Here is a 26,857-nt window from a genome sequence, read left to right as displayed (position 1 = left end):
AAAGTCAAAGCTAAGCCACCTCCGTGTGAAACTTCCCACCATCCTGGTTGCCTCTCCCCTCCTGAAGGACAGTTTTTCTTACTAGCCAGTCCCCTGAAGTTGGTCATTCCTGCCTATCAGAAGCACCACATCCTGTCACCCAGGGCTGGGGGGGCGGGGAGAGGGGGCGGGGTGGCGATATAAAGTTTAGGGCTGCGTGAAGGAGCGCTGTGGAGACCTGGAACCTTACTGTCTGGTGCCCTCCAGTAACCCCTGCTGGCGCCCTTCCACCTCCACATCTTCCAGAAGAGACTGCTGATGCGTTTCCCGAACTGTCTTTCCACTCGCCACCCCGCGCCCCTATTTCCACACAAAAGGTACCAAGAAGGAACAGCACTACGGTTCAGGAGCCCTGCCCCGGCCCCCACGCCTCATCTTCCCCCCCAAGAAAAGCCCACCTATTCCTAAACATGTCCCCCAGATCCACAGAGCACGCCCCACTGCCAGAGCGCCCACTACCCACTGTGCACCGCCGAGACTCGGCGCGCGGGCGGGTGTTCTCGCGCACATGCGCACCAGCCCTCGGACCCGCCCCCTGGCGACGCGGGGCGTCCCTAACGACCGGCGCCGGCCGCGCCGGGGGCCGGCAGGGAAGCGAGCACCCGGGCACCGAGAGTGGGTGAGGTGAGCCCCAGAAGAGAGGACGCTCAACCCCGGGTCTCCCTTATGGGGCTGAACTCTCAAGCCAACCCCCACTCCCACCCAGCTGAGGTTGGCTTGACTCCGGGCGGGTCTGTACCCGCAGGAAGCTCCCCACCCATTTGAAGCCTGACCCTTGCCCTCTCCGCTACAGACACGGTCTGCGAGTAAGGGGGTGCGGGGGTGGGGGTGGGGTACCGCGAGAAGGAGGAAGGGGAAAGTGGGGCATCGGGCAGGCGGTGGAGGAGAGCAGTCCTGAGCTCCAGGCTGCAGTCGTCTCAGAAAGGTTGACCCCCATCCCAGCTCCTGCTGATTGCAGTCCCTCCTGCAGGTCCAGAAACTTCGGCACCTCCCTCCCTCCCTCCCACAGCATGGCTGGTTTCCCTTGGTTACCAAGGAGCTACCAGGGCCTCTGCACCCCAGGCAGGTTGGGGGAGGGACTCGCTGGCCTTTGGAGCTAAGCTTCCCTGCTGGGGTGTCTGAGCCCCAGGCAAGAGTGAGGGGTGGGGAGCGAATACTCTGGAGTCCTTTTTAAGACCACAGACCCACTGGTCAGGAGTTGGGAGGAGGGCCAGGCCCGGGGATGTGAACAGTGTGCTGTCTCACTGGGGCCAACATCAAGCATGCCGAGCTGGGCTCTGTCAGAGAGACTGTTGTCCCTCTTTCGTGGTTTCACAGACTGGGAATTCCCAAGTGGGAATTTGGGAGTGACCAAACAGGGGGACAAAAGACATCAGGGGGAGTAAGACAAAGGGCCCATTCAGGGCCTGAGGATAGGTGCCAGGGGAGGGTTCTCCCTGGGGATCCTAAGGTGAAGGAGAAGCTAGCCGAGAAGGTCGAGAAGGTCGGTCGAAGCACGGTGGGGGAGGCGGCTGGAGGGGGCGGGGTGTAGCCCATCAGGCCAAGCCAGCCCAGAGGGTTGTGTCCCTGGGCATAGAGGTGCTTGGCACCTCAGTCGAGAGGAAAGTAGGTGATAACAAGGACCGGGGATGTGATGAGCAGGAAGGGGTGAGAGCTCCCCCCCAACCTCTTCAACTTTCCCATTTGGGCAATGGGAAGAAGCCTCTGCCCACGGTGATTATATTTAACTGGGGACTTGAGAAGAATGGAGAAGGTCTGAGACCTCTGAGGAGGAAACATGCCGGAGGCTCAGAGTCTGAATCCTACCTAGGTCTGTGACAAGGGCCCTGCACTAGCCATGGGGCAGGAGAGCAGAGCTCCGCGGGATCTTCTGGGGTCCCCAGAAGGCCTCGTGCTGAAGGCCACAGGCGATGCCCCAGGTCTTTGGAAGGGCCCCGTGTCTGGCAATGATTTAGGAGGTGAGGGAGCCTGGGCTGTTTAGGCCAGCATCCAAAGGGTGACCCCGGGCTTCACACTGGTGACATGACAAGAGATCATGAACTGGAGAAAGCGGGAGGCCCGCTGGAAAAGCGCTGTGAACAACCAAGTTTGGGCGACTTAGGAAGGAACCTAAGTCCTTAGGAAGGACCATTGTTGGTCTGTGCTTTTGTGCCTGGAAGTGACCGACAGCTTTGGACGGAGAGCAGCTCAAACCTTAGCGTCTCCACTTACTAGCTCCGTGACGCTTCGCAGGTTACTTACACTTTCCAAGCCTGTGTCCACATTTGTGCAAGGAGATAATAGTGTAGTAATAACAATAATAATCCTCAATAGTAAGTTTGAAGATTTGCTTTTTACGTTCATTTATTTTGAGAGAGAGAGGGAGAGGGGCGCCTGGGTGGCGTAGTCGGTTAAGCGTCCGACTTCAGCCAGGTCACGATCTCGCGGTCCGTGGGTTCGAGCCCCGCGTCAGGCTCTGGGCTGATGGCTCGGAGCCTGGAGCCTGTTTCCGATTCTGTGTCTCCCTCTCTCTCTGCCCCTCCCCCGTTCATGCTCTGTCTCTCTCTGTCCCAAAAATAAATAAACGTTGAAAAAAAAAATTTTTAATTGAGAGAGAGAGGGAGAGAGAGATAATCGGGGCTGCACTGTCAGCACAGAGCCCGACGTGGGGCTCCATCTCACGAACCGTGAGATCATGACCTGAGCCTAAACCAAAAGTCGAATGTTTAACCAACTGAGCCACCCAGGCACCCCTAAATTTAAAGACCTAATAAACATATGTAGGCAAGGCATGTAACATCTTCATCACAATATCTAACACATATTTTGAATGCTGGCTCTGGGCCCAGCATGACATGCAATGTCTCACCCACATCAGCTCCTTTAATCTTCTGGATAATCCTGTAAGGGGATCCCATTAATTACCACCCCATTTTACAGATAAAGAAATAGGGGGCTTAGTGGGGTGAAATGACTTGCCCAAGGTCTCACAGATGCTAGGGGCCAGAGTGGAGATTGGCCCTAAGGTAACGTAATGCCCGAGTCCTTAGCCAGTTGCTTCCTGCTGGGAGAGCTTTGAGAGGCCCAAACTCAATAAATCATAGCTGTGTGTAGGCAAGGATATAGTTCCCAGAACATTGACCACCAGGCGCAAGCCATCAAAAATGAGGATAAGCTGGCCAAGCTGGAGCATGTTGTCCCTTTATGTTGCTTGTGCCTGGGCGCATAGAGGGTGGACCCTAACACCTAACCCTCTGATTCTGGCCTGAATGGGATTTCAGGACCCTGGACCCTGATAGTAAGGACACAGGGTGGGGACGTGGTTGGAAGAGGATTGGCCTTTCTGCAGGGACTGTGGTTCTGTGTTGGGTTAGGGTGATGCTGGCAAAACAGCCCAACAGGCCTGTAAGACAGGTGCCAGGAGATGAAAGGTCACTGGACATGTTCCCACTTTCCCCAGTCGAGCATAAGGTGTGCCTTAGATAGGGACACCAGGTGGTGGCACAAGAGGTGATCACCCCCTCGCCCCAACCTTCTCTCTGGAATGTCAGAAAAGATTCTTGCCCTGGAGAAGGATCAGACTCTTAAACATGCTTCCAGTCTTCAAACTCTGGGATTCTCTGTTTGCCCCGAAGGTTTCCTAGGGGGACAAAGCTCCAGAAAGGAAAATGACTGCCACTTCTGGGGCTGCCCTTCTTGGGCCCTTGGGAGCTGTCAGGATACCCCTGGGCCCCTAGCTAATGGGTGTCTATCCACCCCCCGGGCTTCCAGGAAAGATACCCGCAGCTGCAGACTGGTGATGCCTAGGCCAGACTAAGGTCACCCAGTGAGGTAGGTAGACTTGCCTCAGGTCCCCTGACTTACTCTCCTGTGGGCCCCTCCCCACCTTCCCCCCACTCAGTGGTGTGCCCTCCTTGCCCACCTTCCTAACTTGGCATTTTGGATCTGAAACTCGTTCACACTGAGATGTGGGGGATTGATAAGTAGGTCAAGTTGCTGATGCCTGGAGAGATGAGAGATGAGGCTGGAGGCCAGGGGTGGTCAGGATAGGAAGAGGCCCCAGAAGTTAGATGCCGAGCCCTGTGTATAATAAACCTGGGGCCTCTGGCCCTGATTCTCAGACACCCCATCGAACCATTTCATCTCCTGATTTAGGATTTCTTTCCATTTCATTCACCAAATCGTGAGCCGACCCAAATGGTTGGGACCCTTTGGTCACAAAGGGGCAGAAACCGAACTCAGCTTTAGCAAAAGGGACCTGTTAAAAAGGCTGCCAAAGAGGTCTCAGAACCAGAGGAAGTGCAGTTCTGGGAGCCTCGGGGCCTCAGATTGGGGACTGAAGGTACCGGGTGCTCTGTCCACCTCTCATTCCTGCTGGTCTCTCCCAGGCTTCATCCCCTCCTGCAGCAGGCGGGTTTCCACGTGAAGGCGAATAGCCTCCAGCAGCGGGGGATCAGTAGCCTTCAAGGGCATGCGTCCTTGGTCTACCTCCGCTGCTCCAACAAATCCCAAGGACTCTGATTGGCTTGCATCAGGTGGCCACCCCTGAGCCAATCACCCTGGCCAATATGGGGCACTCCTATTGGCCAGGATCTGTTCTCAGAAGGGGGTGGGGCAGCTCAGAACACCAGCTACCTCCTGTAGAGCAGACCCACCACGGGCCAGGGATTAGGAAGAAAAAGGAGTCCAGAACAGTCCCTGCACCTCAAGGAGCTCACAGTCTAGCGTGGGTGTGGGGAGAGGGTGATCAGTCAGGCCACTGAAATGACACCAGCACAAGGTCTGATAGAGGGAGAGGGTACTTGGGGGGTGGGGACCAGAAAGGATGGAAAGCTTCAGAAAGGAAGTGGTAGGGAAAGTCAGGCTCGAAAGATCAAGGACGCTCCGTTCCCCAGGCTGAGACAGTGGGAAAGGCGTTCCAGGCAGAGAGAGAACCGCTGGAGCAAAGGCTGGGCAGCGTGAACTAGCCTGCAGAGCTCCAGATGCAAAGCGAGCTTATTTCCAACAACAAATCTGGTCACGGAGGGCCTTCTCCACTGAGCTGAGGAAGCCGGGCTGTGGCCAGTGGGCAGTGGCCAGCGAGTGGCGGTGGCAGCTGTGGGAAGGCTAGTGGTGAGGCCCGCGCTGGCTGCCATCCCCAGGTGCTGGGCAGTTACCACCGGGATCCAGGCCGGCAGGGAGGCCCCGAGCTAAAGCAACAGCATTCAGGGAGGGGAGGGCCGCGGGGGTGGGAGGTAGAACTGGAGGGCGCCAACGGTAACCAGACATGGAGGGGCGGCGCCCCTGGCCAGGCAGGGAGCCAGGGGAAGGAGAGGCTTGGGGGAGGCTCTGAGTTCTCTGGGTGCAGACTCAGTTGGAGGGAGGTGAGAGGCAGCTGGTAGGCCTGAGTCTGGAACTCAGAGGAAAGGTAAGAGTTGCAACCATCCATAGGAGCCACGCAGGGTCGCAGGGAGGTGGGTAAGAGTGAGGGGAGTCTGCAATGGAGACCTCGAGAATGATCGGAGAGGCGGGAGGGGAGCCGAGAGAGTGGCGGCCTCGCAGTGGGGGAGAAGGGCAGGCAGGGGTCAGGTGTACCGCCTGCCAGGGAGGATCCCTGCTTTGTATCATCTTTTTTTTTTTTTTTTTTAAGTTTGTATCTAAATTCCAGTTCGCTAATATAGGATGGTTGCCAGAGGGGAGGTGGATGGTTTACACAGGCGATGGGGAGCCAGGCGTGCACTGGCTGTGACGAGCACAGGGTGTGGTATGGAAGTGTCCCATCGCCACAGCGGGTACCTGAAGCTAATATTACACTGCGTGTTAATTAACCGGAATTGAAACGAAAACTTCTTCAATAAGAAAAGGGGCGCCTGGGTGGCTCAGTGAGTAGAGCATCTGACTCTTATTTTGGCTCAGGTCATGATCCCAGGGTCGTAGGATTGAGCCTCATGCTAAGCATGGAGCTCAAGATTCTCTCTCTCTCTCTCTCTCTCTCTCTCTCTCTCCCTCTGCCCCTCTCCCCAGCTTGTGCACTTCCTCTCTAAAAAAAAAGAAGAAGAAGAAAGAATCCTCTGTGTCTAGTCATCATTTGCTTCCCCCAAATATTTTTGTAATATCTACCTTTTCAAAAATCAATTAAGTGAATACGATCAACTCCTACCTTATTGTATGAGGTTAATGGCTTCAACATTTGCCTTACAAATGACACCAGCCCTGGTGGTTTGGAGGTTTCTATGAAGCATCACAGGACAAAAGGGGGTCTTTTTGATACCAGCCCTGTACCTGGGGCACATGGAAGGATGCTTTGCCTCTTCCTTCTGAAGAGGTGGCTCAGGGCGCTGGAACCCACCCTGGGGTGGGTCCTACGGTGTCACGCCCAGAGGTGGCTGCAGGCTCGAAACAGCAGCAAGAAAGATGAGGACCAGACTCAGGAAGAAATGTCAGGGCCTCAGACAGTGAGGCACCAGGCAGTGAAACCAGCGCCAGCCCGGCCCCAGGTGGGGTTTCCCCACATGTGGCCTCCCAGGAGGAAGGAGAGGGAACAGCCTACCTGGGTGGTGAGGCCGGCAGTGTCGTGAGAAATACCTAGAGAGTCGGCTCCGGGGCAACACCGGCCAGAAACCCGGGCTCCCCCTGCCCAGCTGGATCCTGCTTTCTTGGGCCTGACCCGCAGGGTGTCTTGGGATTGCATCTGGGACCAAAGGGAATACAGAATGTTTTAGGCCAGAACTCCGGAGGGAACTTTTGGAGGGAGCCCCAGGAACCCAGACGTGGAGCTGGCAGGAGCAGGGCTGGCCTGTTGTCTCTTTTCTCCTTGTCTGCCAGGCCCCTCCATCCTTTCCAGCCCCAAACACCACCACTGCCACCTTGCCCTCCGCCTCTCCCCTGGAGATAGGGAAGGACCTTATCCAAGGATACCGTCTCAGGTCGGCGCTCGAGAGGCAGGGTTCCCCTGTGTCCCCTGCCTAAGACCCTCCCCCTCCATAGTGTCTTCATCCTCCACACGCCAACCCCCCCAAGTACTCTTTTCAAATATTATCTCAGAGGAATCTCCACAACCGCCTGCATAAGGAAAATATCATTATCCTGTTTTACAGATAAGGAAACAGAAACTCAGGTTAAGTATGTTGGCCAAGGTCACACAGCAAGTCACTGGCAAAGCCAGAAATGCAAAGTCATCTGGCACCTCTAAGCAGCATCCCCTCCCAGCCACACCCTCTGAGGGGCTATTAGTCAAATGCACCAGCTGGTTATTCCGCAGATCTGGACACAATCTGTTTGTGAACTTGCATTTGATTTGCATAAGGATTTCACAAATACAAAGATACCTTTCCTATGCTGCCCCTTGCCTCCTTCTCTGTCTCTGTCTCTGTCTGTCTCTCTCTGTCTTTCTCTCTCTCTCACACACACACACACACACACACAGCCAGGCTCTTCCTCCTCCTTGAGATGCCTGGTGGACTGGGGAGTACCATCTGGTCCCCTCCATCTGTCAAGGACACCTTTGCTGGTTCAGAGTGTTCCTTCCCACTGGCCACGACACAGTACACCCGAGTCAGGGAGCAAATCTGAAGGGAAACAGCCCGGAGGAGGAGCTAGGTGCGAGCAGCCCCATTTCCGCCTGCAGTCTCAGGGCGAGGCCACCTGCAGCAAGGAGGCAGGAATGGACAAACGCGGAGGAGGGTCCCCAGCCCCAGATCCATCCTCTGTCTTCTGTCTTCAGCCCCAGATTTAGCTGCCTTTTCGCCTCCCACGCCTTCCCCGCTGCCGTCTGGAAAGCCGGGAGGCTGGGAGAACTAGGAAGACTGGATCAGGAGGTTGGGGGTGGGGTGTGGAGCCAGAGTCCTCGCAGAAGAAGCAGGGAAGGTACTGGCACCCTGGACAGAGCACGGGTCTGGTTCCCCCTTCCTTCCTCTCAGCCTACACTATCCAAGACAGTAGCCAGTAGCCACGTGTGGCTCTTGAGCCATCAGATTTTGAAGGCTTAGTATGAAAAACACGTGTATAAAATATCTCATTAATAATTGTCATATTGATTACATATTCAGTGATAATATTTCGGACATATTGGGTTAAACATAAAATTAATTTCACCCATTTCTTTTTTTTTTACAAGTTTATTTATTTATTTTTGAGAGAGAGAGAGAGAGAGAGAACAGAGAGGGGCAGAGAGACAGGGAGAGTGAGAACCCCAAGCAGGCTCTGCACTGCCAGAATGAAGCCTGACTCCAGGCTCGAACTCACGACCGTGAGATCATGACCTGAGCGGAAATCGAGAGTCAGATGCTTAACCGACTGAGCCACCCAGGTGCCGCTCTTTACTTTTTTAACGAGGATGCTAGAAAATTGCAAATAGTGTACGTGAATTTTGACCTGCGTTATATTTCTATCTGCCAGTACTGTTCCCAACCCCATCCCCCTGATCAGGCAGTTGCTTTTCTGTGAAATACTTAACCCCAGGAGCTGTGGGGGGTTTTTTTCAATTTTTTTTTTCTTAGCGTTTATTTATTTTTGAGAGACAGAGACAGAGAATGAGCAGGGGAGGAACAGAGAGAAAGGGAGACACAGAATCCGAAGCAGGCTCCAGGCTCTGAGCTGTCAGCACAAAGCCCGACACGGGGCTCGAACCCACGCACCGTGAGATCATGACCTGAGCCGAAGTCAGTTGCTTAACTGACTGAGCCACCCAGGTGCCCCAGAGCTGTTTTGAACTAAATGGCTCTTTATTATACCTTGGTCTTTTGGCAATACACACCCCCACCCCCCACCCTCAGACGGACAGTACAATGTAGGGTTAAGAGTATGAACTTGAGGGGTGCTCGGTTGGCTCCATTGGTAGAACATGCAACTCTTGATCTCGGGGTTATGAGTTTGAGCCCCACGTTGGGTGTAGAGATTACTTAAAATAAAATCTTAGGGGGAAAAAAAGGGTATGGGGGCCCCTGGGTGGCTCAGTCAGTTGAGCTTCTGACTTTGGTTCAGGTCATGATTTCATGGTTTGTGAGTTCGAGCCCCACATCAGGCTTGCTGCTCTCAGTGCAGAGCCCTCTTCAGATCCTCTGTCTCCCTCTCTCTGCGCACCCCCCCCCGCTTGCACTCTTTCAAAAATAAATTTTTTTAAGTATGAACTTGATAGACTGAGTTGAAATCCACCCTTGTTATTTATAAGCTGTGTGACATGGGGCAAGTCAATGAACCTCTCTGTTTCAGGTTCACAGCAGAAAACACAGGAAAAATATGAATGCCTATCCCCAAAAGGCTTTTGTGAGGATCAAATGAGTTAAGATGCCTAAAGAACTTTTTTAAAAAAGTGTCCAACATATATCAATTGCTTACGATTGTTGTGTAGGTATTATTATCCACAATGAGGGCCTGCTCCTTGCTGCAGAGCTACAGGATACTATGCCTCTTTGGATGCATTATTTTGTTCACTTCTCCCCCTCCTCCTCCCGGTGACTGTTATCCTCACTTCATAGAGGAGCCACATGAGACTAAGAGATTCAGTCACTCGCCCAGGGCCACATAGCTAGTCGGCGGGATTTGTGCCTGGTTCTGCTCTACTCCAGAGATGGACCCTTAAGAACCACTCTGTGCTGCCCTCTTGCGAAATGCCCACCGAGGTCCTCCAGAGTTAACACCTCTACCCCTCCCCTCCCTCCAGGTTCCCATGGGCATCGAGGGCCTGCCGGTCTGAGAGCCTCCCCGCCACAAGGCCATCACCAAGGGGCCACCTGTGCCCACGCCGCCAATGCAGAGCATGCAGGCAACTCTAGGCACACCGACCTCGTCGGCCCTCAGCCGGTTCTCCACCTCCACCCAGGACAAGTCCTCCACTGCAGGTCAGACCTCCAGCACAGGCCCACAGCCCTCAAGGCCCTCCATCATCCCACCCCCTAGCAAGTCCAAGGGCTGGGGTACTGGGGCCAGTGGAGGTCGCATGCGAAGGATCATCGCTGAGGATCCTGAGTGGTCGCTGGCCATCGTGCCCCTCCTCACAGAGCTCTGCATTCAGCACATTGTCGAGAACTTCCAGAGTGAGTCTGTCCCTGCAGTTGGGCGGGGAGGGAAAGGCTCCGAGCAGCGGGGAGGGGTGGGTGGGGACCTCCTGGAGGCGAGGCCTGAGCGGCTGGGGCCTGGGGCAGCCCCTGCCCTCCCACACCATGTCCTCATCCCCCACTCAACACTGCCCTTCCTTCCCAGGGCCAGAGCGACCAGATTCCCACCCGCACCGTGCCCTCCGTGTCTATGCCGTCCCCTCACCTTTCCCACTCTCTCCAGCAAAACCCAGCCCGAACCATATCTACTGAACTCCTCCTCCAGAAAGCCCTCCCTGGTTGACTATCCTCCACACTCTCCTTCCACAGCGTGTATAGGTTCTTAGTTTGCTCTGTACTCGATGCTCTGTAAATGTTCATCCTTTTTAAAGATGAGTTGCCAGCCTCCCCTACTGGATGGGGAGCCCTCCGAGGACAGGGCCGTCATTCTATCTACAGCACCTATCGCCACCTGACCTACAATATTTTCGCTGGACTCTTTTACTGTCTGCCTCCTCTCCTAAGAGGGAGTGGCTTCCTCTGTTCTGTTCACTCTTGTATCCTCAGCACTTAGAACAGCGTCTGGTGCACAAGACATGCTCAAAAAGTTTTTTGTTTTGAAATGAACGAATCAAATCATTTTGGAGTCTCTGAACTCAGGATTATCTCCTCCCTCAGACTGGGCATCCCTGACAGTAGAGGCTGTCTCCCTCCTCAGACTGGGTCTCCCCGAGGGCCGGGGAGGGTCTTCCGTTTCTTCAGGGCCCCCAGGTAGGCCCAGCCCCAGGGCACCGTGCGGTGGCGTCCCCCACACGGTGACTCCTGCTTTCCTTCCTGTCCCCAAAGACAACCCTATCCTGAAGCAGCTGCTTCCGGAGCACAAGCAGAAGGTCCTGGACCACCTGTCACCCGACCTGCCGCTGGCTGTGACCGCCAACCTGATCGACGACGAGAGCTACTGGCGCCGCTGCTGCACGCAGCGCTGGCCCGTGTGCCACGTGGCCAAGCACGGCGGCAGCTGGAAGCGCATGTTCTTCGAGCGGCACCTGGAGAACCTGCTAAGGCACTTCATCCCCAGCACCACGGACCCCGCGCTGATCCTCGAGCTGCTGCCGCTCTGCAGGAACTATGTGCGCAGGCTCCGTGTGGATCAGTTCCTTCCGCCCATGAAGCTCCCGCCCCGACCCCGGAGCGGGGAACTGTCCGAGTCCGGCAGCGAGGCAGAGGTGGAGGAGCCCGCCACTGACCACTACCAACTGGGAGACCTGGTGGCCGGCCTGAGCCATCTGGAGGAGCTGGACCTGGTGTACGGGGTCAAGGACTGCGGCATGAACTTCGAGTGGAACCTCTTCCTCTTCACCTATCGCGACTGCCACTCCCTGGCGGCCACCATCAAGGCATGCCACACCCTCAAGGTACCTCCGGGCCTTCCCCCACCTCCCATTCTCTGCGCCTCTTGGATTCCCTCTCTTCTCCCCGTGTTCCTCCTCCTCCCCCATCGCCATCTTCCCCCTCCCATTTCCTTCTCATTCGCCGACCAAGGGTCCTTTTATGCACCTGCACCAAGCTGCGTTCTGCGGATGCAGAGATGAGCAAGGCACAGTCCTCCCAGCTCACTGGCCATTTATTCATCCAGGGAACAGCTGCACCCCAGGCCCTGTCCTAGGTGCTAAAGATTCGACAGTGAGCAAAATTATGCATCTGTGCCCTCTGGAGCTAACAGTCTGGTGGGATAAAGGGCTCTAATCAGCAATCACGTAAACATACAATTACAAACAGGAGAGGATCGCTAGGTTTAGCAAATAAAAATACAGGACACATAGTTAAATTTGAAATTCAAACACACAACGAATAATTTTTTAGTAAAGTAGGTCCCAAATATTCTGGTTGCAAGAGGGAAAGCCTGCCAAAAAGTCAGAGAAAGAGGGAAAGGGGGACGTGGCCTTGAGTCGCAGAGACAAGGGAGGGGTGTGTGTCAAGAAAAGGGGCAGGCAGCAATGGGGGGCGGGGATGACGATGAGGACCAGATTTAGCAAACTCGGAGGTCACAGAGCTGGAACTGTCAGTGGAGTGCTAGGAACAGGGGCCAGATCGGAGTGACTTACAGAGAGAGTGGGAAGTGAGGAAACCGGATGGCTGTGATCAGCTTTTTCAAGAACTTGGCTGTGAAGGGGGTGAAGGGGAAATTGGTAATAGATGAAAGGTTTGAGTTTTCCTAAAAAGAAACTTGCTTGCATTTAAAACCAATGTGGGGGGGGGGTGGCGCCTGGGTGGCTCAGTCGGTTGGGCGTCTGACTTCAGCTCAGGTCATGATCTCACACTCCATGAGTTCAAGTCCCACCCACATCGGACGCTGTGCTGACAGCTCAGAGCCTGGAGCCTGCTTCAGATTCTGCGTCTTCCTCTCTCTCTGCCCCTCCCCTGCGCTCTCTCTCTCTCAAAAATAATGAATAAACATTTTAAAAAAATTTAAAAACAAAGAATTTCTAAAATAAAATAAAATAAAATAAAATAAAATAAAATAAAATAAAATAAAACCAATGTGGGGGCACCTGGGTGGCTCATTCCGTTAAGTGTCTGACTGTTGATTTCAGCTTAGGTCATGATCTCACCATTTGTGAGAACAAGCCCCGCATCGGCTTCTGTGCTGAGCGTGGAGCCTAGTGGAGTCTCTCTCTCTCTCTCTCTCTCTCTCTCTCTCCCTCTCTCTCTCTCTCTCTCTTTCTGCCCCTCCCGAACTCGTTGTCTCAAAATAAATAAATAAATAAATAAATAAATAAATAAATAAATAACTCCAACGTAAAGCTCCATCCAATAGCAAGAAAGCAGTTGAGAAAGCCACAGGTTCATTGACCAAGGAAGGTTCCTGAGAAGGCAAGACGAGTGGAGTCGAGGACCGAGTGGGACGGTTGGCTCTGGGCAGAGGAGAGAGTGGATATGGTGGGTAGCAGTGGATTTGTGTTTGGTATTAGGAAAGCGATGGGTTCCCATTCAATGGCTGGGGAGGCAGGGGGAGACTTACCTGTAGAGTGGCCCCCTGAAGGGTGAGGAGGCTGGAGAAGGTTGACATCGTTTTTACAGAGTACGAGAGAGTGTGTTGTCCGGAGAAACAGGGCTGAATTGGCACACGGCACGGAGGGTCGACTGGTGGCTCCAGCGCTACGAATCAGTCCTGTCCTGTGACATTTCCACCTTGGCAGCTGCTCGGGCACAGGTACGCAGAAACTAGAGAGTGGGGTTGCTCCACGGTTGGAGCTTTGCCAGATAGGTGCAAGGAAGTGACGAGAGGGACGAGAGGCTCTAAGCTGGCTGAGAGGGATGTAGGGAACGCTGAGGACTGAAGGATGGGGAGAGCGTGAAGAGGCCTCAAGGAAGAGGGAGGGGCGGGAGGGACTGGTGAGAAGGGGAGGGTTAGGGCCCCCATCTCCAGTATTCTTCATGCTAGTCCAACCTCTTTCTTTCATCTTTTCCTTCCGTTCCCCCATTTCCCGTCTCTCACCCCAGTTCTTACCCTGGCACCTCCTTCCAAGAGTTCCTCTCCTTGCCATGGTAGATCTTAGCCAGCTGAAGCGGGCACGGCGAGGGGCTGGGACATCAAACAGACCTAGATTCAAACCTGCCTCTGGGGCTTGATCGCTGCGTGGTTCTGGGCAAATGACGCATCCACCCTAAGCTATCATTTTCTTTTTTTTAACTATTTTTTTAAATGTTTATTTTTGAGAGAGAGAGAGAGAGAGTGAGACACAGTGTGAGTGGGGGAGGGGCCGAGAGAGAGGGAGACACAGAATCCGAAGCAGGCTCAAGGCTCCGAGCTGTCAGCACAGAGCCCGACGCGGGGCTCGAACTCACGGACCGTGAGCTCGTGACCTGAGCTGAAGTCGGACGCTTAATCAGCGGAGCCACCCAGGCGCCCCTTTCGTTTTCTATCTGTAACGTGGAAAGAACTCATGCTACCAGACTGGGATGCTGAGGGTTAGAGGTGATGGTCATGATACGCTCTACCAGCGTGCACAGCACATGGTGATCTCTCCATAAATGGTCGGCTTTTTTGCTACTGACTGCCACCCATTCTGCATTGCTCTGCCATGCGGGGGAGGCCTGCCCTGCCCAAGAGCCAGTCAGGGGGCCAACATCAGGTGGGCGGAACTTCAGCCCTCCCTGTGGCCCCCCCCCCCCCCACAGAAGGTAGGTAAGCAGGCAGGCAGGCAGGCAGATTATCCCTAACTGCCAGCGGCTGCGTGCCCTCTACCTGCCCACAGATCTTCAGGCTGACCCGGAGCAAGGTGGATGACGACAAGGCACGCGTCCTCATTCGCAGCCTCCTGGATCACCCGGCCCTCGAGGAGCTGGACCTGTCACACAACCTCGTTGGGGACCGGGGCGCGCGTGCTGCGGCCAAGCTGCTGAGCCACAGCCGTTTGCGAGTGCTCAACCTGGCCAACAACCAGGTGCGCGCGCTTGGTGCCCAGTCGCTGGCTCACGCCCTAGCACACAACACCAACCTCATTTCCCTCAACCTGCGCCTCAACTGCATCGAGGATGAGGGCGGCCAGGCGCTCGCGCATGCCTTGCAGACCAACAGGTGCCTCACAACACTGCACCTCGGGGGCAATGAGCTGTCTGAGCCCACCGCCACCCTCCTCTCCCAGGTGCTCGCCGTCAACACCACGCTCACCAGCATCAACCTGTCCTGCAACCACATCGGGCTGGTAAGCTGCACCTTCTGGGGCAGGCGGGGCCCAGGAGAGGCCCTGGGGCCTTGGGGAGGGGGGGCTGGGTGTGGCCTCCGACTGCCTCCGGATGCTTCCGGGATAGTTGCTAAGACCACAGACTTTTCCTTGCTTCTAATCCCTGCTCTGCCATTCACTGGGCTAAATTACTTCACCTTTTGGGGCCTCCGTGTCCTCATCTGTAAAATCGGGATAATAATTGTATCTACGAAGTGTTGTTGCTGGGAGGAGTAAATGAGTTATCCTTGTAAAGCAGGTAACATTGCAAAGCCCTGGCTAGGACATCAGTATCGCTAGCTGTTACTATTACTCAGGGTTTTATCCTATGCTAGGCACTGATGTCCTTCAGTGTCCTTTTTTTTTTTTTTTTTTAATTTTCTTTAACGTTTATTTATTTTTGAGAGACGGGGTATGAGTGAGGGAGGGGCAGAGAGAGGGGGAGACACAGAATCCGAAGCAGGCTCCAGGCTCTGAGCTGTCAGCACCGAGCCTGACCCGGGGCTCGAACCCAAAAACCGTGAGATCATGACCTGGGTTGAAGTCGGACACTTAACCGGCTGAGCCACCCAGGCGCCCCTATTCTGCCTCATTTTCTAAAAATGCGTCCGTAACCCATTAAATTGACTTTGCAACACACTACTGGGTCACAACCATAGAAGTCTTTCACATAAAAGACCTCTACCAAACCTCTCCAGAAAAGCCTTGTTCACACACGCACTGTTTCCAGATGGGGTGCTTTTGGCTACACGTAATAGAAAGCTGAACCAGGAAGTGGCTTAAACAAGAGGACTGTTGGGGGCGCCTGGGTGGCTCAGTCGGTTAAGCGTCTGGCTCTTGGTTTCAGCTCAGGTCATGATCTCATGGTTTGTGAGTTCAAGCCCCACATCAGACTCTGGGCTGACAGTGTGGAGCCTGCTTGGGATTCTCTCTCTCTCTCTCTCTCTCTCTCTCTCTCTCCCCCTCCCTCTCTCTCTGCCCCTCCCCTGCTTGCCCTCTCTCTCAAAATAAATAAACTGAAAAACAAACAAACAAACAAACAAAAGGAACTTTATGTCCCATAATCAGAAGCCCCAGGGTAGGGGGTTCTGGAGTTGGTAAATTCACTGGCTTAGTGCCATTGTCTGCTCTGCCCATCCTGGCCACATGGCCATGTCCTGTCAGGTGCTTCTCTCATGGTCCCAGGATGGCTGCTACACCTCACAAAGCGTCATGCTCAGAGACAGAAAAAGGGAGAGCACCCCTCTTGCTCCTTTTTCAGAGCGAGAAGAACCTTCCAGAAGCCACTCCCTCCAAACTTCCTCCTCACATGTCATCAGCCAGATCTGTCTCACATATCCATGGCTGAACCAGAGGAATGGAATTACCATCATTGCAACAGAGCAATGTTTTTCAAACCATTAGGGTTGAAAAATCAATTTACTATGTCTTGAGCACCATTTTTTTTATGGAAGAGAATGGAATAGGGTAGGATAACCTAGGACCGAACACAGTAATGTGGTGCACAAATAGGTTAACCATTGTTTTGTGAAACTCTTATCCTAGTCACATCTTTTTTTGTTTTTTTAATTTTTTTTTTGAGTTTATTTATTTATTTTGAGAGAAAGAGAGCACAAGCAGGGGAGGGGCAGCAAGAGGGAGAGACAGAATCCCAAGCAGGCTCGGCACCATCAGCACAGAGCCTGATGCAGGGCTCGAACTCATGCACTGTGAGATCATGACCTGGGCCGAGATCAAGAGTCGGACGCTTACCCGACTGCACCACCCAGGCACCACTCGTCACACCTTTATAGAGAGCGTGTAGGTGTGTGTGCGTGTGTGTGATCCTGGGTAGTAACATGAAATGACCCTTTCCCTGTACTCCTCTCTCAGGATGGCGGGAAGCAGCTCCTGGAAGGCATGTCAGACAACAGGACCCTCCTGGAGTTTGACTTGCGCCTGTCAGATGTAGCCCAGGAGAGCGAGTACCTCATTGGCCAGGCTCTCTGTGCCAACCGGGAAGCAGCCCGCCAGCGGGCCCCGAATCCCAGCTGCTTCCTGTCACCAATCACGGCCAAGGGCCCTGAGAACCCTGCAGGATAAGATGGGGGACAGGGCTGGGGCAGTGGCTGGAGCTGGGTCACTGCCCCAGTCCCATCCTTCATTTCATGCCTCTGTCGTGCCTGCTGTAGAATGCCACACTGGTCTAGAGGGAGAAGAAAGGGGGAGAGCACGGATATCCTTAGGGTGAGTGATCGAGGGTCATTTGGCTAAAGATGTGAGGAAGAGGAGGGGTCTGGGATAGGGGGAGCGAAGGGGTATGAAGTGGGACCCATCTCCTATACCCAGGGACAGGATATTACCAGACGCCCCGAAATGACCGACTTCTTCCAGGATTAGGGAAGGCAGAGAGGACTCTGAAGGCCTGTGCCAGCCCAGCCTGTCCCATGGAGGTCGCCCATCTCCCCGACCCTTCTCCCGACCATTTTCTTCTCTATTGAACAGATCCTTGACTTCTTGACCTTCAAACATGTCCAAGTGTGCACGCGCACAGTCTCTCTCTCTCTCTCTCTCTCTCTCTCTCTCTCTCACACACACACACATTATATTGTCTCTCTCCCCTGGCTACTACAGAGCTTTGCCTGGCTCTTCCACCCTCACCCCTGCAGATGCCGCCTCCCTATTACTCGACCTGCCAAAGTGATCCCATTCTACAGGCCAAGCCATCCACTAATACTACCCTCCCCACACACACACCTCAGAAGGGGGAAACAGAGGTGACAGGAGGGGCTCAGACTCCCTGCCTCCCCTGCGAGCTTCTGCTGGAGGTGCCACACTGGGGAGGGAAGTCGGTGAGTCATCTGCAACTTTATTATCCACCAGTTTGATTTGTACAATCTTTGCGCTTGGAAATCCACGACAGAAAGGCCACAGTGTGATGCACCCAATTGACAGAGACCCGTCTTCTCCCTAGCCAGGCCCAGCCCACCCCACAAGCCCTTGTCCCCGCGCACGTATGGAGCCTTCCGGGTGCCCTCCACGAGTCTACGACACTCCATGGCTGCCCACAGGAGTCATGTCGACCCACGGGGCCACCAGAGAACCTGAGAGAGTCAGGCTGAGCCCCCATCTCCCATCCTCCTCCCGCCGAGGGGCCCAGAGCCTCCAGCCTTGTGGTCTTTTCCAAAGGGTGGGCCATGGGCTGCAGCCACAGCCTAGGGGTGCCTGCGCGCTCCAGGGACTCCTTCCACCAAGCAGGCGCCAAGCCGAGCACCACAGGGGGCTTGGGAGTGACTGCACTTGTGTGCCTGTCTGGGCAACCTAGAGTCTGTTTGTGCCTGACACCCTCTGACAGTTCTGGAGTGCACACGTGTAGATGTGAGGGTGTGTGTGAGTGTGAGCGTGTGTGTGTGTGTGTGTGTGTGTGTGTGTGTGTGTGTGTATGTGTGTACATAGCCACAGCTGCTAGCAGAGGTTCTAATTAGAGAAACAAGAACATTCAGTGTAAAGTTTAATTTTAGAGATTAATTAATTTTCTGGTTTTCGTTTTCCCTGGCAATCAATAAAGCCAAGAAAATAGACCGAAGAATTGGCTTCTCTCTAAGTCTGTGCGTGTGTGGGAGGTGAGGCTGTCTGCGTAAGAAGACCTAGGCAGAAATGGTCAATACAGGCAAAAATAATAACAGTGCCCCCTGCCCCCCCCCCCAGCTCAGGCTCTGTCTCAGGAACAGGCCTGAGGGAGAAGGAGCTGAGTTCCTTCCACCTTGGAGCCGAGAAGTGGCCAGGCCGCCCAAGGGTATGACATCCAGGTGCCAAGGACTGGGGCCTGCGGCCACAGCTCCCACCACCTGTACCTCACAGATGTCTGTTCAGAGCAAAGAGGGGTGCTCCAACCTCCAGGCCCCCGAGGAACACAGACTCAGGGCCCAGGCAGGTTCAGTGCTGGCAGGCAGGTGGCCCCTGCTGCCCAGGGAAACCTAGTGGACAGCTGTTCCCTCCTGCCCAAGCCTCCCCATCTCCTGCCTCCTCTGTCTTCCCACTCAGCCGTCGCTACAGCAAAGTAAAGCTCAACCCCAGTGGGCCACGGGCTGTGGTGTCCCCACAATCTGTACCTCCCAAGTCCCCCAGGGAAGGGGACAGGGGGAGCCAGAGGAGATGTTGCATAGGTGGAGGCCATGTCCTTGGCAGGTGTAGGCCTGGCTAGGCTGGAGGAAGATGGCAGAGGCTGAAGGAGGCGACGGAGGAGCTCTGATGGCTCGGGCAAAGCAAGGAGCATCAGGGGTGAGTGATGGCGGCCGCCCAAGGGTTATCCTCTCCAGCCTGAAATGTGACCTCAATCCCTGGGCACTAAGTCTGCTGGGAAAACTTTGGCAGGAGAGTTGGGAGGGCAGGGGGTTGTACGCAGACATGCACACAGAAGCACATCAGGGAGGGAGTGGTGGCGGAGAGGAGGTGTCACAGCTTTAGGGGAACAGGACGTGGGGCCAGCGCCCTTGGGTGGTGGCAGGATGCCCCTCTGGGCCCCACTGCAGGGCTTCAGCTCATGGGATAGGGGAGGACAGAGGGGTTGGGCAAGATTTAGAGAATTCCTGCCTCTGACCCTGCCACTGGATTTGAGTTCATTTCTCCAGCTGGGGCTTGTGAGGACATCCTCAGTCCTACAGAGGTAATGTGTGGGGACAACCACCCTTTGCACCCCCCCCCCAAGTCTGGGGAAGCAAGAGTTGCCCCAGACACCCCTTTCAGTCTCCCTCCACTGCCCTCTCCTCTTTGAATCCCACCTGCTTCGAGAGTTTGTCACCCAGGTCTGTCTCCCACTCTTCCCACCCACACACGTTGGCCAGCTTTAATGAACACGCCTAGGGGGAGGGTATCCCACCCCCCAACCCCTCCAACTGAAGGGAGAGCCCTCTCAGAACCCAGGTGAGGAGGCTGCTGCTGCCAGGGGGCTGCAGAGTTTAGAGAAAGGACTGAGGTACATGCCCTCCACATTATGCTTCCCTCCTCTCTGGGCAAGTGCTCTTTAGGGCCAGAGAGCCGGAGGGGGGCGGGGGGAGTGACGTGTGCAGTGTGAGCACAGTCCCTCCAGGACCCACACTCCAGGGGCCCAGCGAGATAAACAGCAGTGAAGGGAGTGGCAGAAAGGAAACCCCGATGGTTGGGGCCAGCGCCAAGAAGAGGACAGCAACATTTGCACGGTTTTGAGATGGAGCATCGGGGCTGACATCTGGCCCCGGCTTCAGACCCACTGAATTCATTAGCTGGTTGGAAGCCAGCCCCGCTGTTCGCCAAACCACGGCGACCTCAGTAGAGAGAGGCCCTGGTGGGGCCAGGCAGCGATGGAAGGAAAGCCCCAATTTCCCTTCCCCACGCCTCTAAACCTCCCCAGCTGCACAGCGAGGGGCCTCACACTGGAGACGGGCCCCACGCGGTGCCACAGCACGGCCTCCGCTAACAGTCAGAAGATACGTTGAAAGGCTGGACGGGAAATCTCGAGTGTGCGTGTAGGGCGGGGAGGTGTCCCCCTAAGACAGGGACGGGGCTGGAAGAGCCGACCGTGCCGGGATTCTCCGGAGCCCCCCCCCCCCGCATCCCCTCCCACCCATCGGTCTCTTTATGTACAGGGAAGGCGGGGGGATCCGGACCCCATGGGGTCTGTCCCGCGCACCGTCGCCTCCCCGCTCCCCGCGCCGTGCCCAGCACAGCCTCGGTCACCATCATGACCCCCCTGCTACACGCAAGAAGCTCAGTCCCGCAAGGGGCAGGAGGGAGGGCGACGGGCTGCCCGGGGCCGGAGGTCACAGTGAGGTCTCTACGCAGGAGCCGTGGCGGTGCAGCGGCCGGTGGCTGTGGCCCAGACACCCCTCCTGCCGGTGCACGATGAGGACCGGGAAGTAGAGGGCGTCGTGGTAGGGCGGCGGCGGCCCGGCCTCCTCCTCGTCGTCGTCCTCGTCGTCCCCCATGCTGGCCTGGCTCGACAGCCGCGTCTGCTCGGTGGGGCAGCTCGCCTCGTTGACGCTCCCGCTCCGGCTGCGCCACAGGCAGCTGCGCCGGGAGCCGTAGAGGCGGCCGAGCGAGAAGCGGCTGCCCCCGCAGCCCGCCCCGCCTCCGGGCCCGGGCCCGGCCCGCGGGCTGGCGCAGATGCTGAGCGCGCTTCGCGAGAAGATGGACGAGCTGCTGACGGCGCGCTGGCAGTGCTCGCAGCTGCGCCGGTACGGGGCCACGCCCGCCGCGCCCGGGCCGCCCACCCCGCCGTAGCGGCACGTGGGCGCGTAGCCGCCGCCCGCCGCCCCCGCGCAGCGCGCCCCCAGCGCCGCCAGGTCCATGAGCACCGCCTCCGAGTAGCTGGGCACCAGCTGCTGGTTGGAGCGGATGTGCCACTCGAGCTCCGTGCTGTCCACCGTGTTGACCCGCGGCAGGCGGTGCGTGAGCGGCGGCAGCAGCTCGTCGCTGGGGCTCAGGCCGCCGCCCGCGCTGCTCGCCGAGCCGGGACCTTCCAGGCCGAAGAGCTTCTCCACGTGGTAGTGCGCGTAGGCCGTGCGGTACTCGGCCAGCACGCGCAGCGGCCACGACAGCGTGAGCAGCGCCGCGGCCCAGAAGGCGGACGAGCAGGCGTACCACGGCGGCCGGGCCGGGTCCGGGAAGGCCACCATGAACTCGCGGAAGTCCACGTTCTTGAGGTGCATGCCCTCGCGCGCCTCCATGTAGTCGTCCAGGCCCTCGTTCTCGGCGAAGAAGCGCGCGCGCTGGCACAGGTACGCGTTCTCGGCCTCCACGCTGGCGAAGCTGAAGCACTTGGTGAAGCGCAGGCGCGTGGCCGGCGCGCCCTCCAGCCCCACCAGCGCCTTGGACACGTCGCGGACGCCGCAGCGCGCGTAGTCGAACTCGGCCTCCGCCACGTGCGTGTTGACGCGCTCATGGTAGACCTGCGGCGCCGGGGAGGGCGGCGGGAGTCGCCTCTGTCGGCTCACCCTCGTCCGCCCCATCGCCGCTCTTGCTGCCTGCTCAAACCCTAAGCCTGCCCTGCCTTCGGGCCCGCTTGGAGCCGGGTAGGATCTTATCATCTGCTTTATGGAGCAGCGCAGGCCCTCAACGTACTCAACTAGAGAGGAAGACGGGCCGGAGCTCAGACCTGCGGTTGTATTCTAGTTTGACTTAAGCTCTGCTTCGTCACGGGGTCAGGCGCTGGCCACGAACTGCCCCTCGGGCTTGCCTAACCTTTTTGCCTTCTCCCATGTCCCCCGCTGCCCCCTCATGGCCCCAAATGGCCTGCCCTTCCTGTTTACAGATGTGGTCCCTAATGGCCGGAACCGGCTTGGTCTCGGGGCTCCCTGTTCCCACCTTAGCTGTCACCCAGCCCCCTTCCTGATTCTCACAGGCCCCGGGTTTCTGTTTACCCATCCCATAACTGAGACGGGGGTCACCGTTATCTGAGAAAACCTCTTCCTCCAGGGCTGGAATAATGCCTAATCCTGGAGGGTCCAGTAAGTGCTAATTGGCCCCCACTCCATCTCTCTACGAGGCCTCCCATGCCTACCTCCACCTTTTTTGCCAGCAGACTCCTACCTCTGGGAGCCTTGGACTTGGCAAAGGGCCCCTGGCTTAAATCTAGCACTACCACTAAGAAGCTGCAGACCTTGGGCAAGTCATTGAGTTTAGGATTCCTTCCCTGTGAAAGAGGCCCTGGTAGCAGCCACCTCACTGAATGGGTGAGAGTATGCCGCGGGACAGTGCCTGTGAGGCCATCTCCAACCATTAAGCACTAAGCAGTATAGACCTTGGAGCCAGACTGCCTGGGTTCAGATCCCAGCTCCACCACGTATTGTTTGACTTTGGCAAGGTACTAACCTCTCCAAGCCTCACTCTCCTCATCTGTAAAAGGCGGATAGTAGTTACCTACCTCATAGGGTTGGAGGGTTAAATAAATCGATCTGGTATTTGTAACGTATGTAGGGCAGAGCCTTGCTGCTAGTGTTTGCCGTTATTATTATGGTTGCTCTTGCAGCTCACTGCTGCCTGTGCTCCTCCCCCTGGGGACAGTCAGTCAGGGTCCCAGCACCCCCCTCCCCTCTGGACTGGCCTGCGCTCCCCTCCAGCCCCTCACCTGGGTGGTGGTGTAGGCGTCTCCATTGCGGTATCGGGTGACCTGGCGGGTGCGGCGGACATAGTGGTAGCTGATGGCCTTCCACCAGATACAGGGCGTGGCCTGCTGCATGCGGCCCACACGCTCCCGCACGCTGCTCACATCAACACGGTGCTGCAGCTCATGGCGGGCTTGGCAATGCCAACACTCCACCAGGTAGACGGCGTACAGCATGAGCAGGAAGGCCAGGGGGATGTAGACATAGCCGTTGGAGCAGGGGCTGTCGTGGTACATGAGGCTGTTGCCCTGGTAGGCGCTGCTGAAGGTGAGGCGGGTCACCGTGGTTACGTGGCACCAGGCCACGGCCCCCAGACAGCCGTACATGAGCAGCGAGAGCAGCAGGCACTTCCAGTGGGACTCACGGCAGAGGGACTTGGTGAAAGAGGGCTGGATGGGACGCTGCTGCTCAGATGGGCAGGGGAAGGTCCAAGGTGAACAGGGAGTGAGACAGAGTGGCAGGACCCAGCACAGAGATGGATGGAGGGGTGGAAGCCAGCATCAGAGATGACAGGGACGTGGCAAGAAAAGGTAAGACCAAGATGGGAGCCGAGGACCAAAGATAAAAGCAGAAATGACCCAGAGTGAGCCATGGGGACGGGAAGTGAGAACAAAATGCCAATGCAGGGAAGTGTAGAGAGAGACACCCCAAAAGGCAGCGAGGGATCACAGCCAGAGATGGAGGGAGGAGGCCCAGGTGGCAGAGAAGACACAGATGGATAGGATGGTACCCAGAAAAACACAGTCCAAAGACAGACATAAAGATGGCAGTGAAACAGGAGAAGGCGTGGATGGGGAAGACAAGGGAGGACAGATAGGCATCAGGGAAGGCAGGTCCCCAGCCAGGACTCCTTCCAGGTGTTCCAGGAAAGTGGGGAGGGACCCACTGACATCACTTTCCCGCTTAACAGGTGAGGCCCTCGCTTCTTCCAGGTTCTTTGAGTCCTAGGTTCTGGAAGAGCCAGTCCTCTTTGACCCATCCACTTCCCTGTCCCTCACAGACAATTAGTCTCATACCTCCTTTGGGAGGGGGCAGGAAACCCTCAGTTCTGACTCCTTCCCCACGTTCTGAACCCTAGGCCCCCTGTGAGTCCCCTTCCTGGACCCTCACATCCTTTTCCTGTTCTCAGAGGGGAGGGAGAGGACTGGCATCTCTGAGTAGAAGGCAGTCCAGGAGGAGATATCCAGAAGGGCCGAGGCAAGTGGCTGGGGAAAGGGGATGTGGGACTGGGTGGGGAGTAGGGAGGAAGAGGTTTGCAGCCCAGCCATTTGTCAAAAGAAAATGATTCTTGGGGCTGGCTCTCTGGGGGCCTCTTGAAGCACTTGGCCCACTCTGTCCCATGGTTGCCCCAGTGAGTTGTTTACATGTCTAGACTGAGTGCTCCTGAGGGCAGGGTCTCCGTCTCTGCATCCTGGGTGCCGACCGTGGCACCCAGCACGCCGACCGTGGCACCCAGCACGCCGACCGTGGCACCCAGCACGCAGCAGCCACTTAACAGATGAGAATGGAGTTGGAATTCTGGTGGTGGGCTGTGCTTTCAACTCCTCCTCCCTGCTGTCTAGCTTTAGGAACCCCTCCCCCCGCTCCCCCCCCCCCCCCCGACACACACCTCCTACTAGATCCTGATGTCCTCCAATTCCCCAGGCCTAACCTGGAGGCTAGCCACGGGAAGGGAGAAGAGGGTGGAAAGGAAGGGCACAGTAACAGGCAGCAGTCCCTGGGCCTGGTGTGAAATGAGAGGAAAGATCTGGAAGTGCAGATAGGTAGGTGGGCTAGGAAATAGCACACAGCGTATACAAACAAGATTAGGGTACAGGGTACCTTTCTGGGAGCCTTGTCCTTGGGGTGTGTACATATGTGCACCTTTGTGTGTCCACCTGAGTGTATCCCACTGAGCGCACATCTGCAAGGGTCTCTACCTGCAGGTCTGCCCCGTCCCATGTGCTTCTGCTCAAGTGCAGTGTGTATACATGTGTGTGCACGAGTGTGCCTGGGGGGGGGGGAGGGGAGAAGTGCTACTGGTACCTTCCTCAGTCTCTTTGTCTCCAGGTTCAGAGGACTGAAGAGTAGGGCTCCAACTAGGGAGATGCTTATTTCCAACACTCTGAAGGATTCCTGGACTCAGGGCCTCCCCCCACCCAGGAATGAGGGAGCTGCAGGGACGTTGGGAGAGAGGTGCACTCACTCCCAGTGACCCCGGGGGTAATCGCCTCTGTACACATTTGACCTTCTTAGGACCACAGCTCAGGTACCACCACCATTTCCTCTTCTGCCTCTGTAGCCCCTACAAGTCGCCCTTCCTTGCGTTCAAGATTGCATCCCCTTCGCGAAACAGGAATCCTGCCACCGTCCCCACCCCATTCCGCCAGGGGTCCGCGAGGCTCCGCCCCTAGGCCCCTCCCCCTGCCCGGGACCCCCGAGCCCCGCCCCCGGCGCAGCCCCTTCCCCGCCACCGCGGACAGCTCCGGCCACCGGTGGGGGCATCGGCGCGGGACTGCGGCTGCGGCGGCCGGCTCGGGGTGCGGGGCGCCGGCCGCGCTGCGGCGGAACCGGCGGGGGCCGCGCGCGGCGGGGGATGGGGGACCAGGCTACGGCCGCGCCCGGGGAAGGGGCGCCGCCTGTTCTCACCTCCTCTCGGGCGGGGCCCTCGTCCGCCGCCGCCGCCGCCGTGGGCTCCTCCGGGACCCCGGGGCCGCCACCGCCGCCGCCGCCGCCGGCGCTCTCTCCCGCGGCCGAGCCAGGGGGGGACATGGCGTAGAGGGGGTGCGTCGAGCTCAGGGCTTCCCGGGGGGCTGTCGGGGGCCGAGGGCATCCTGCGCGGGCCCTGGGGAGGGGGCGGGAGGGGGCGGGGCCCTCGCTGCTCCCCACCCCCCGCCGGGGGGAGGGGGCCTGGAAAGGGCACCGGAGGGTAGGGGTCTAGGGGCTGGGGGTGGGGAGGCGGGCTGGGGGGCCGGGCCGGGGGGGCCGGGGCCGGGGGCGGGTGTCACCTTGAGGCCCTCGCGGCGCCGCTCCGCCTCCCGCCCGCTCCCGCCGCCGCCTTTTGTCTGAGCCGAGCTGGAGCCAGCGCGCCCCCCCTCTTCCTCCCAGCGCAGGAGCCCCGCCCCCGGCCCCCCAAACTCCGCCTTCCGCAAGCCTACCTAATAACCACCCCCCAAAGAGGAGAAGCAACAGGGGCTCCCTGCACCCCTTCCCCACTCCCAGCCCTGCTCACCGCACCCCCTCCTCCCGCCCCATCCTGGGAAGATCTGTGCAGCAACACTTCTCTGTCCCTTCATCGTGGAGGGGGCGCCAGCAGTTCAGCCAACATCCCTCCCCATCCTTGGTTCCCGCAAGTTCCTGGGGCAGAGGGTGGGGAGAGGAAATTGAGCCTTGGAACCCTAGGGAAGATCCTTACTCCCAGTTGGGTGGTAACGGGTTAAGGCAGGAGCCAGCCTTCAGACGCCTGACCCAACTGAACAGAGATGGAATAGGGTAAGAATTGAAGCTAGATATGAGAAAGGACTAACAGAGGGCAGAGGGGAGGACATTGGAACCAGCCTTCCCAAAGCCATTTTCCTTCCTTAGAAGCACAGCCCCAAGGAAGAATGAAGTGTGTACATTACCCTAGGCTGGAGACCAGGAAACCTGAGTTCTAATTTTTAATCCTGGCTCTGCCACTGAGGGGTTGTGTGACCTTGTGCAAGTGCCTTCCGCTCTTCAAGCCACAGTTTCCTCATCTGTGCATCGAAAAAGTTAACTGGACAATCTCTACGGCTTTGACCTTCTTCTGTGGGTGTAGGAGGCATAATCATACCCCAAGCTGGGCTGTGAGTAACCTACCCTTTCCTGCCATCTACCCACACTGCTCTTCTGTACTGCTTAGGACAGGCAGAAAGAAAACTGACATTCATTCATTCCTGGATGCATCCATGCAATAAACAGATATTAGGTCTCTACTGAGTACCCTGTTCAGAAATGAAACATACAATATTCTACCCTC

The 26,857-nt window shown here is 56.9% G+C and overlaps 2 protein-coding genes across 3 annotated transcripts; one reads left to right on the top strand and one right to left on the bottom strand.

Moving 5' to 3' along the window:
- Positions 1 to 617: 617 nt before the first annotated feature.
- On the top strand, positions 618 to 17,778 carry TCTE1 (t-complex-associated-testis-expressed 1). 2 transcript variants are annotated; one of them, XM_030315621.1, is made up of 6 exons: positions 618 to 663; positions 9,659 to 10,031; positions 10,878 to 11,446; positions 14,291 to 14,740; positions 16,631 to 16,984; positions 17,716 to 17,778. In XM_030315621.1, exons 2-5 carry the CDS (start codon positions 9,746 to 9,748, stop codon positions 16,838 to 16,840), a joined length of 1,515 nt encoding a protein of 504 aa, XP_030171481.1. In that variant the 5' UTR covers positions 618 to 663; positions 9,659 to 9,745; the 3' UTR covers positions 16,841 to 16,984; positions 17,716 to 17,778. The 2 variants fall into 2 exon arrangements, with proteins under 2 accessions (XP_030171481.1, XP_030171480.1); XM_030315620.1 differs by having other exon boundaries at positions 17,712 to 17,767.
- On the bottom strand, positions 17,587 to 25,710 carry TMEM151B (transmembrane protein 151B). The gene is made up of 3 exons (XM_030315619.1): positions 25,507 to 25,710; positions 22,842 to 23,282; positions 17,587 to 21,663 (listed from the first exon to the last, which is right to left on the bottom strand). The coding sequence occupies exons 1-3, from the start codon at positions 25,627 to 25,629 to the stop codon at positions 20,536 to 20,538; spliced, it is 1,692 nt and encodes a 563-aa protein (XP_030171479.1). The 5' UTR covers positions 25,630 to 25,710; the 3' UTR covers positions 17,587 to 20,535.
- Positions 25,711 to 26,857: the final 1,147 nt, after the last annotated feature.

This window comes from Lynx canadensis, chromosome B2, assembly GCF_007474595.2.
Source record: "Lynx canadensis isolate LIC74 chromosome B2, mLynCan4.pri.v2, whole genome shotgun sequence".
In the NCBI taxonomy this organism is placed as follows: Eukaryota; Metazoa; Chordata; class Mammalia; order Carnivora; family Felidae; genus Lynx; species Lynx canadensis.
The sequence above is the reverse complement of the archived record's forward strand: the minus strand, read 5'-3'. Positions and strand labels throughout refer to the sequence as shown.

What these genes read in the sequence shown, in the direction of transcription:
- TCTE1 (XM_030315621.1), top strand. Translation starts at nt 9,746, where the DNA reads ATGCAGAGCATGCAGGCAACTCTAGGCACACCGACCTCGTCGGCCCTC. An exon ending in AGGCATGCCACACCCTCAAG is followed by an intron (nt 11,447 to 14,290) that starts GTACCTCCGGGC and finishes ACCTGCCCACAG; the next exon opens with ATCTTCAGGCTGACCCGGAG. An exon ending in CCTGCAACCACATCGGGCTG is followed by an intron (nt 14,741 to 16,630) that starts GTAAGCTGCACC and finishes CTCCTCTCTCAG; the next exon opens with GATGGCGGGAAGCAGCTCCT.
- TMEM151B (XM_030315619.1), bottom strand. Translation starts at nt 25,629, where the DNA reads ATGTCCCCCCCTGGCTCGGCCGCGGGAGAGAGCGCCGGCGGCGGCGGC. An exon ending in AGGGCCCCGCCCGAGAGGAG is followed by an intron (nt 23,283 to 25,506) that starts GTGAGAACAGGC and finishes CCATCTGAGCAG; the next exon opens with CAGCGTCCCATCCAGCCCTC. An exon ending in ACGCCTACACCACCACCCAG is followed by an intron (nt 21,664 to 22,841) that starts GTGAGGGGCTGG and finishes CCGGCGCCGCAG; the next exon opens with GTCTACCATGAGCGCGTCAA.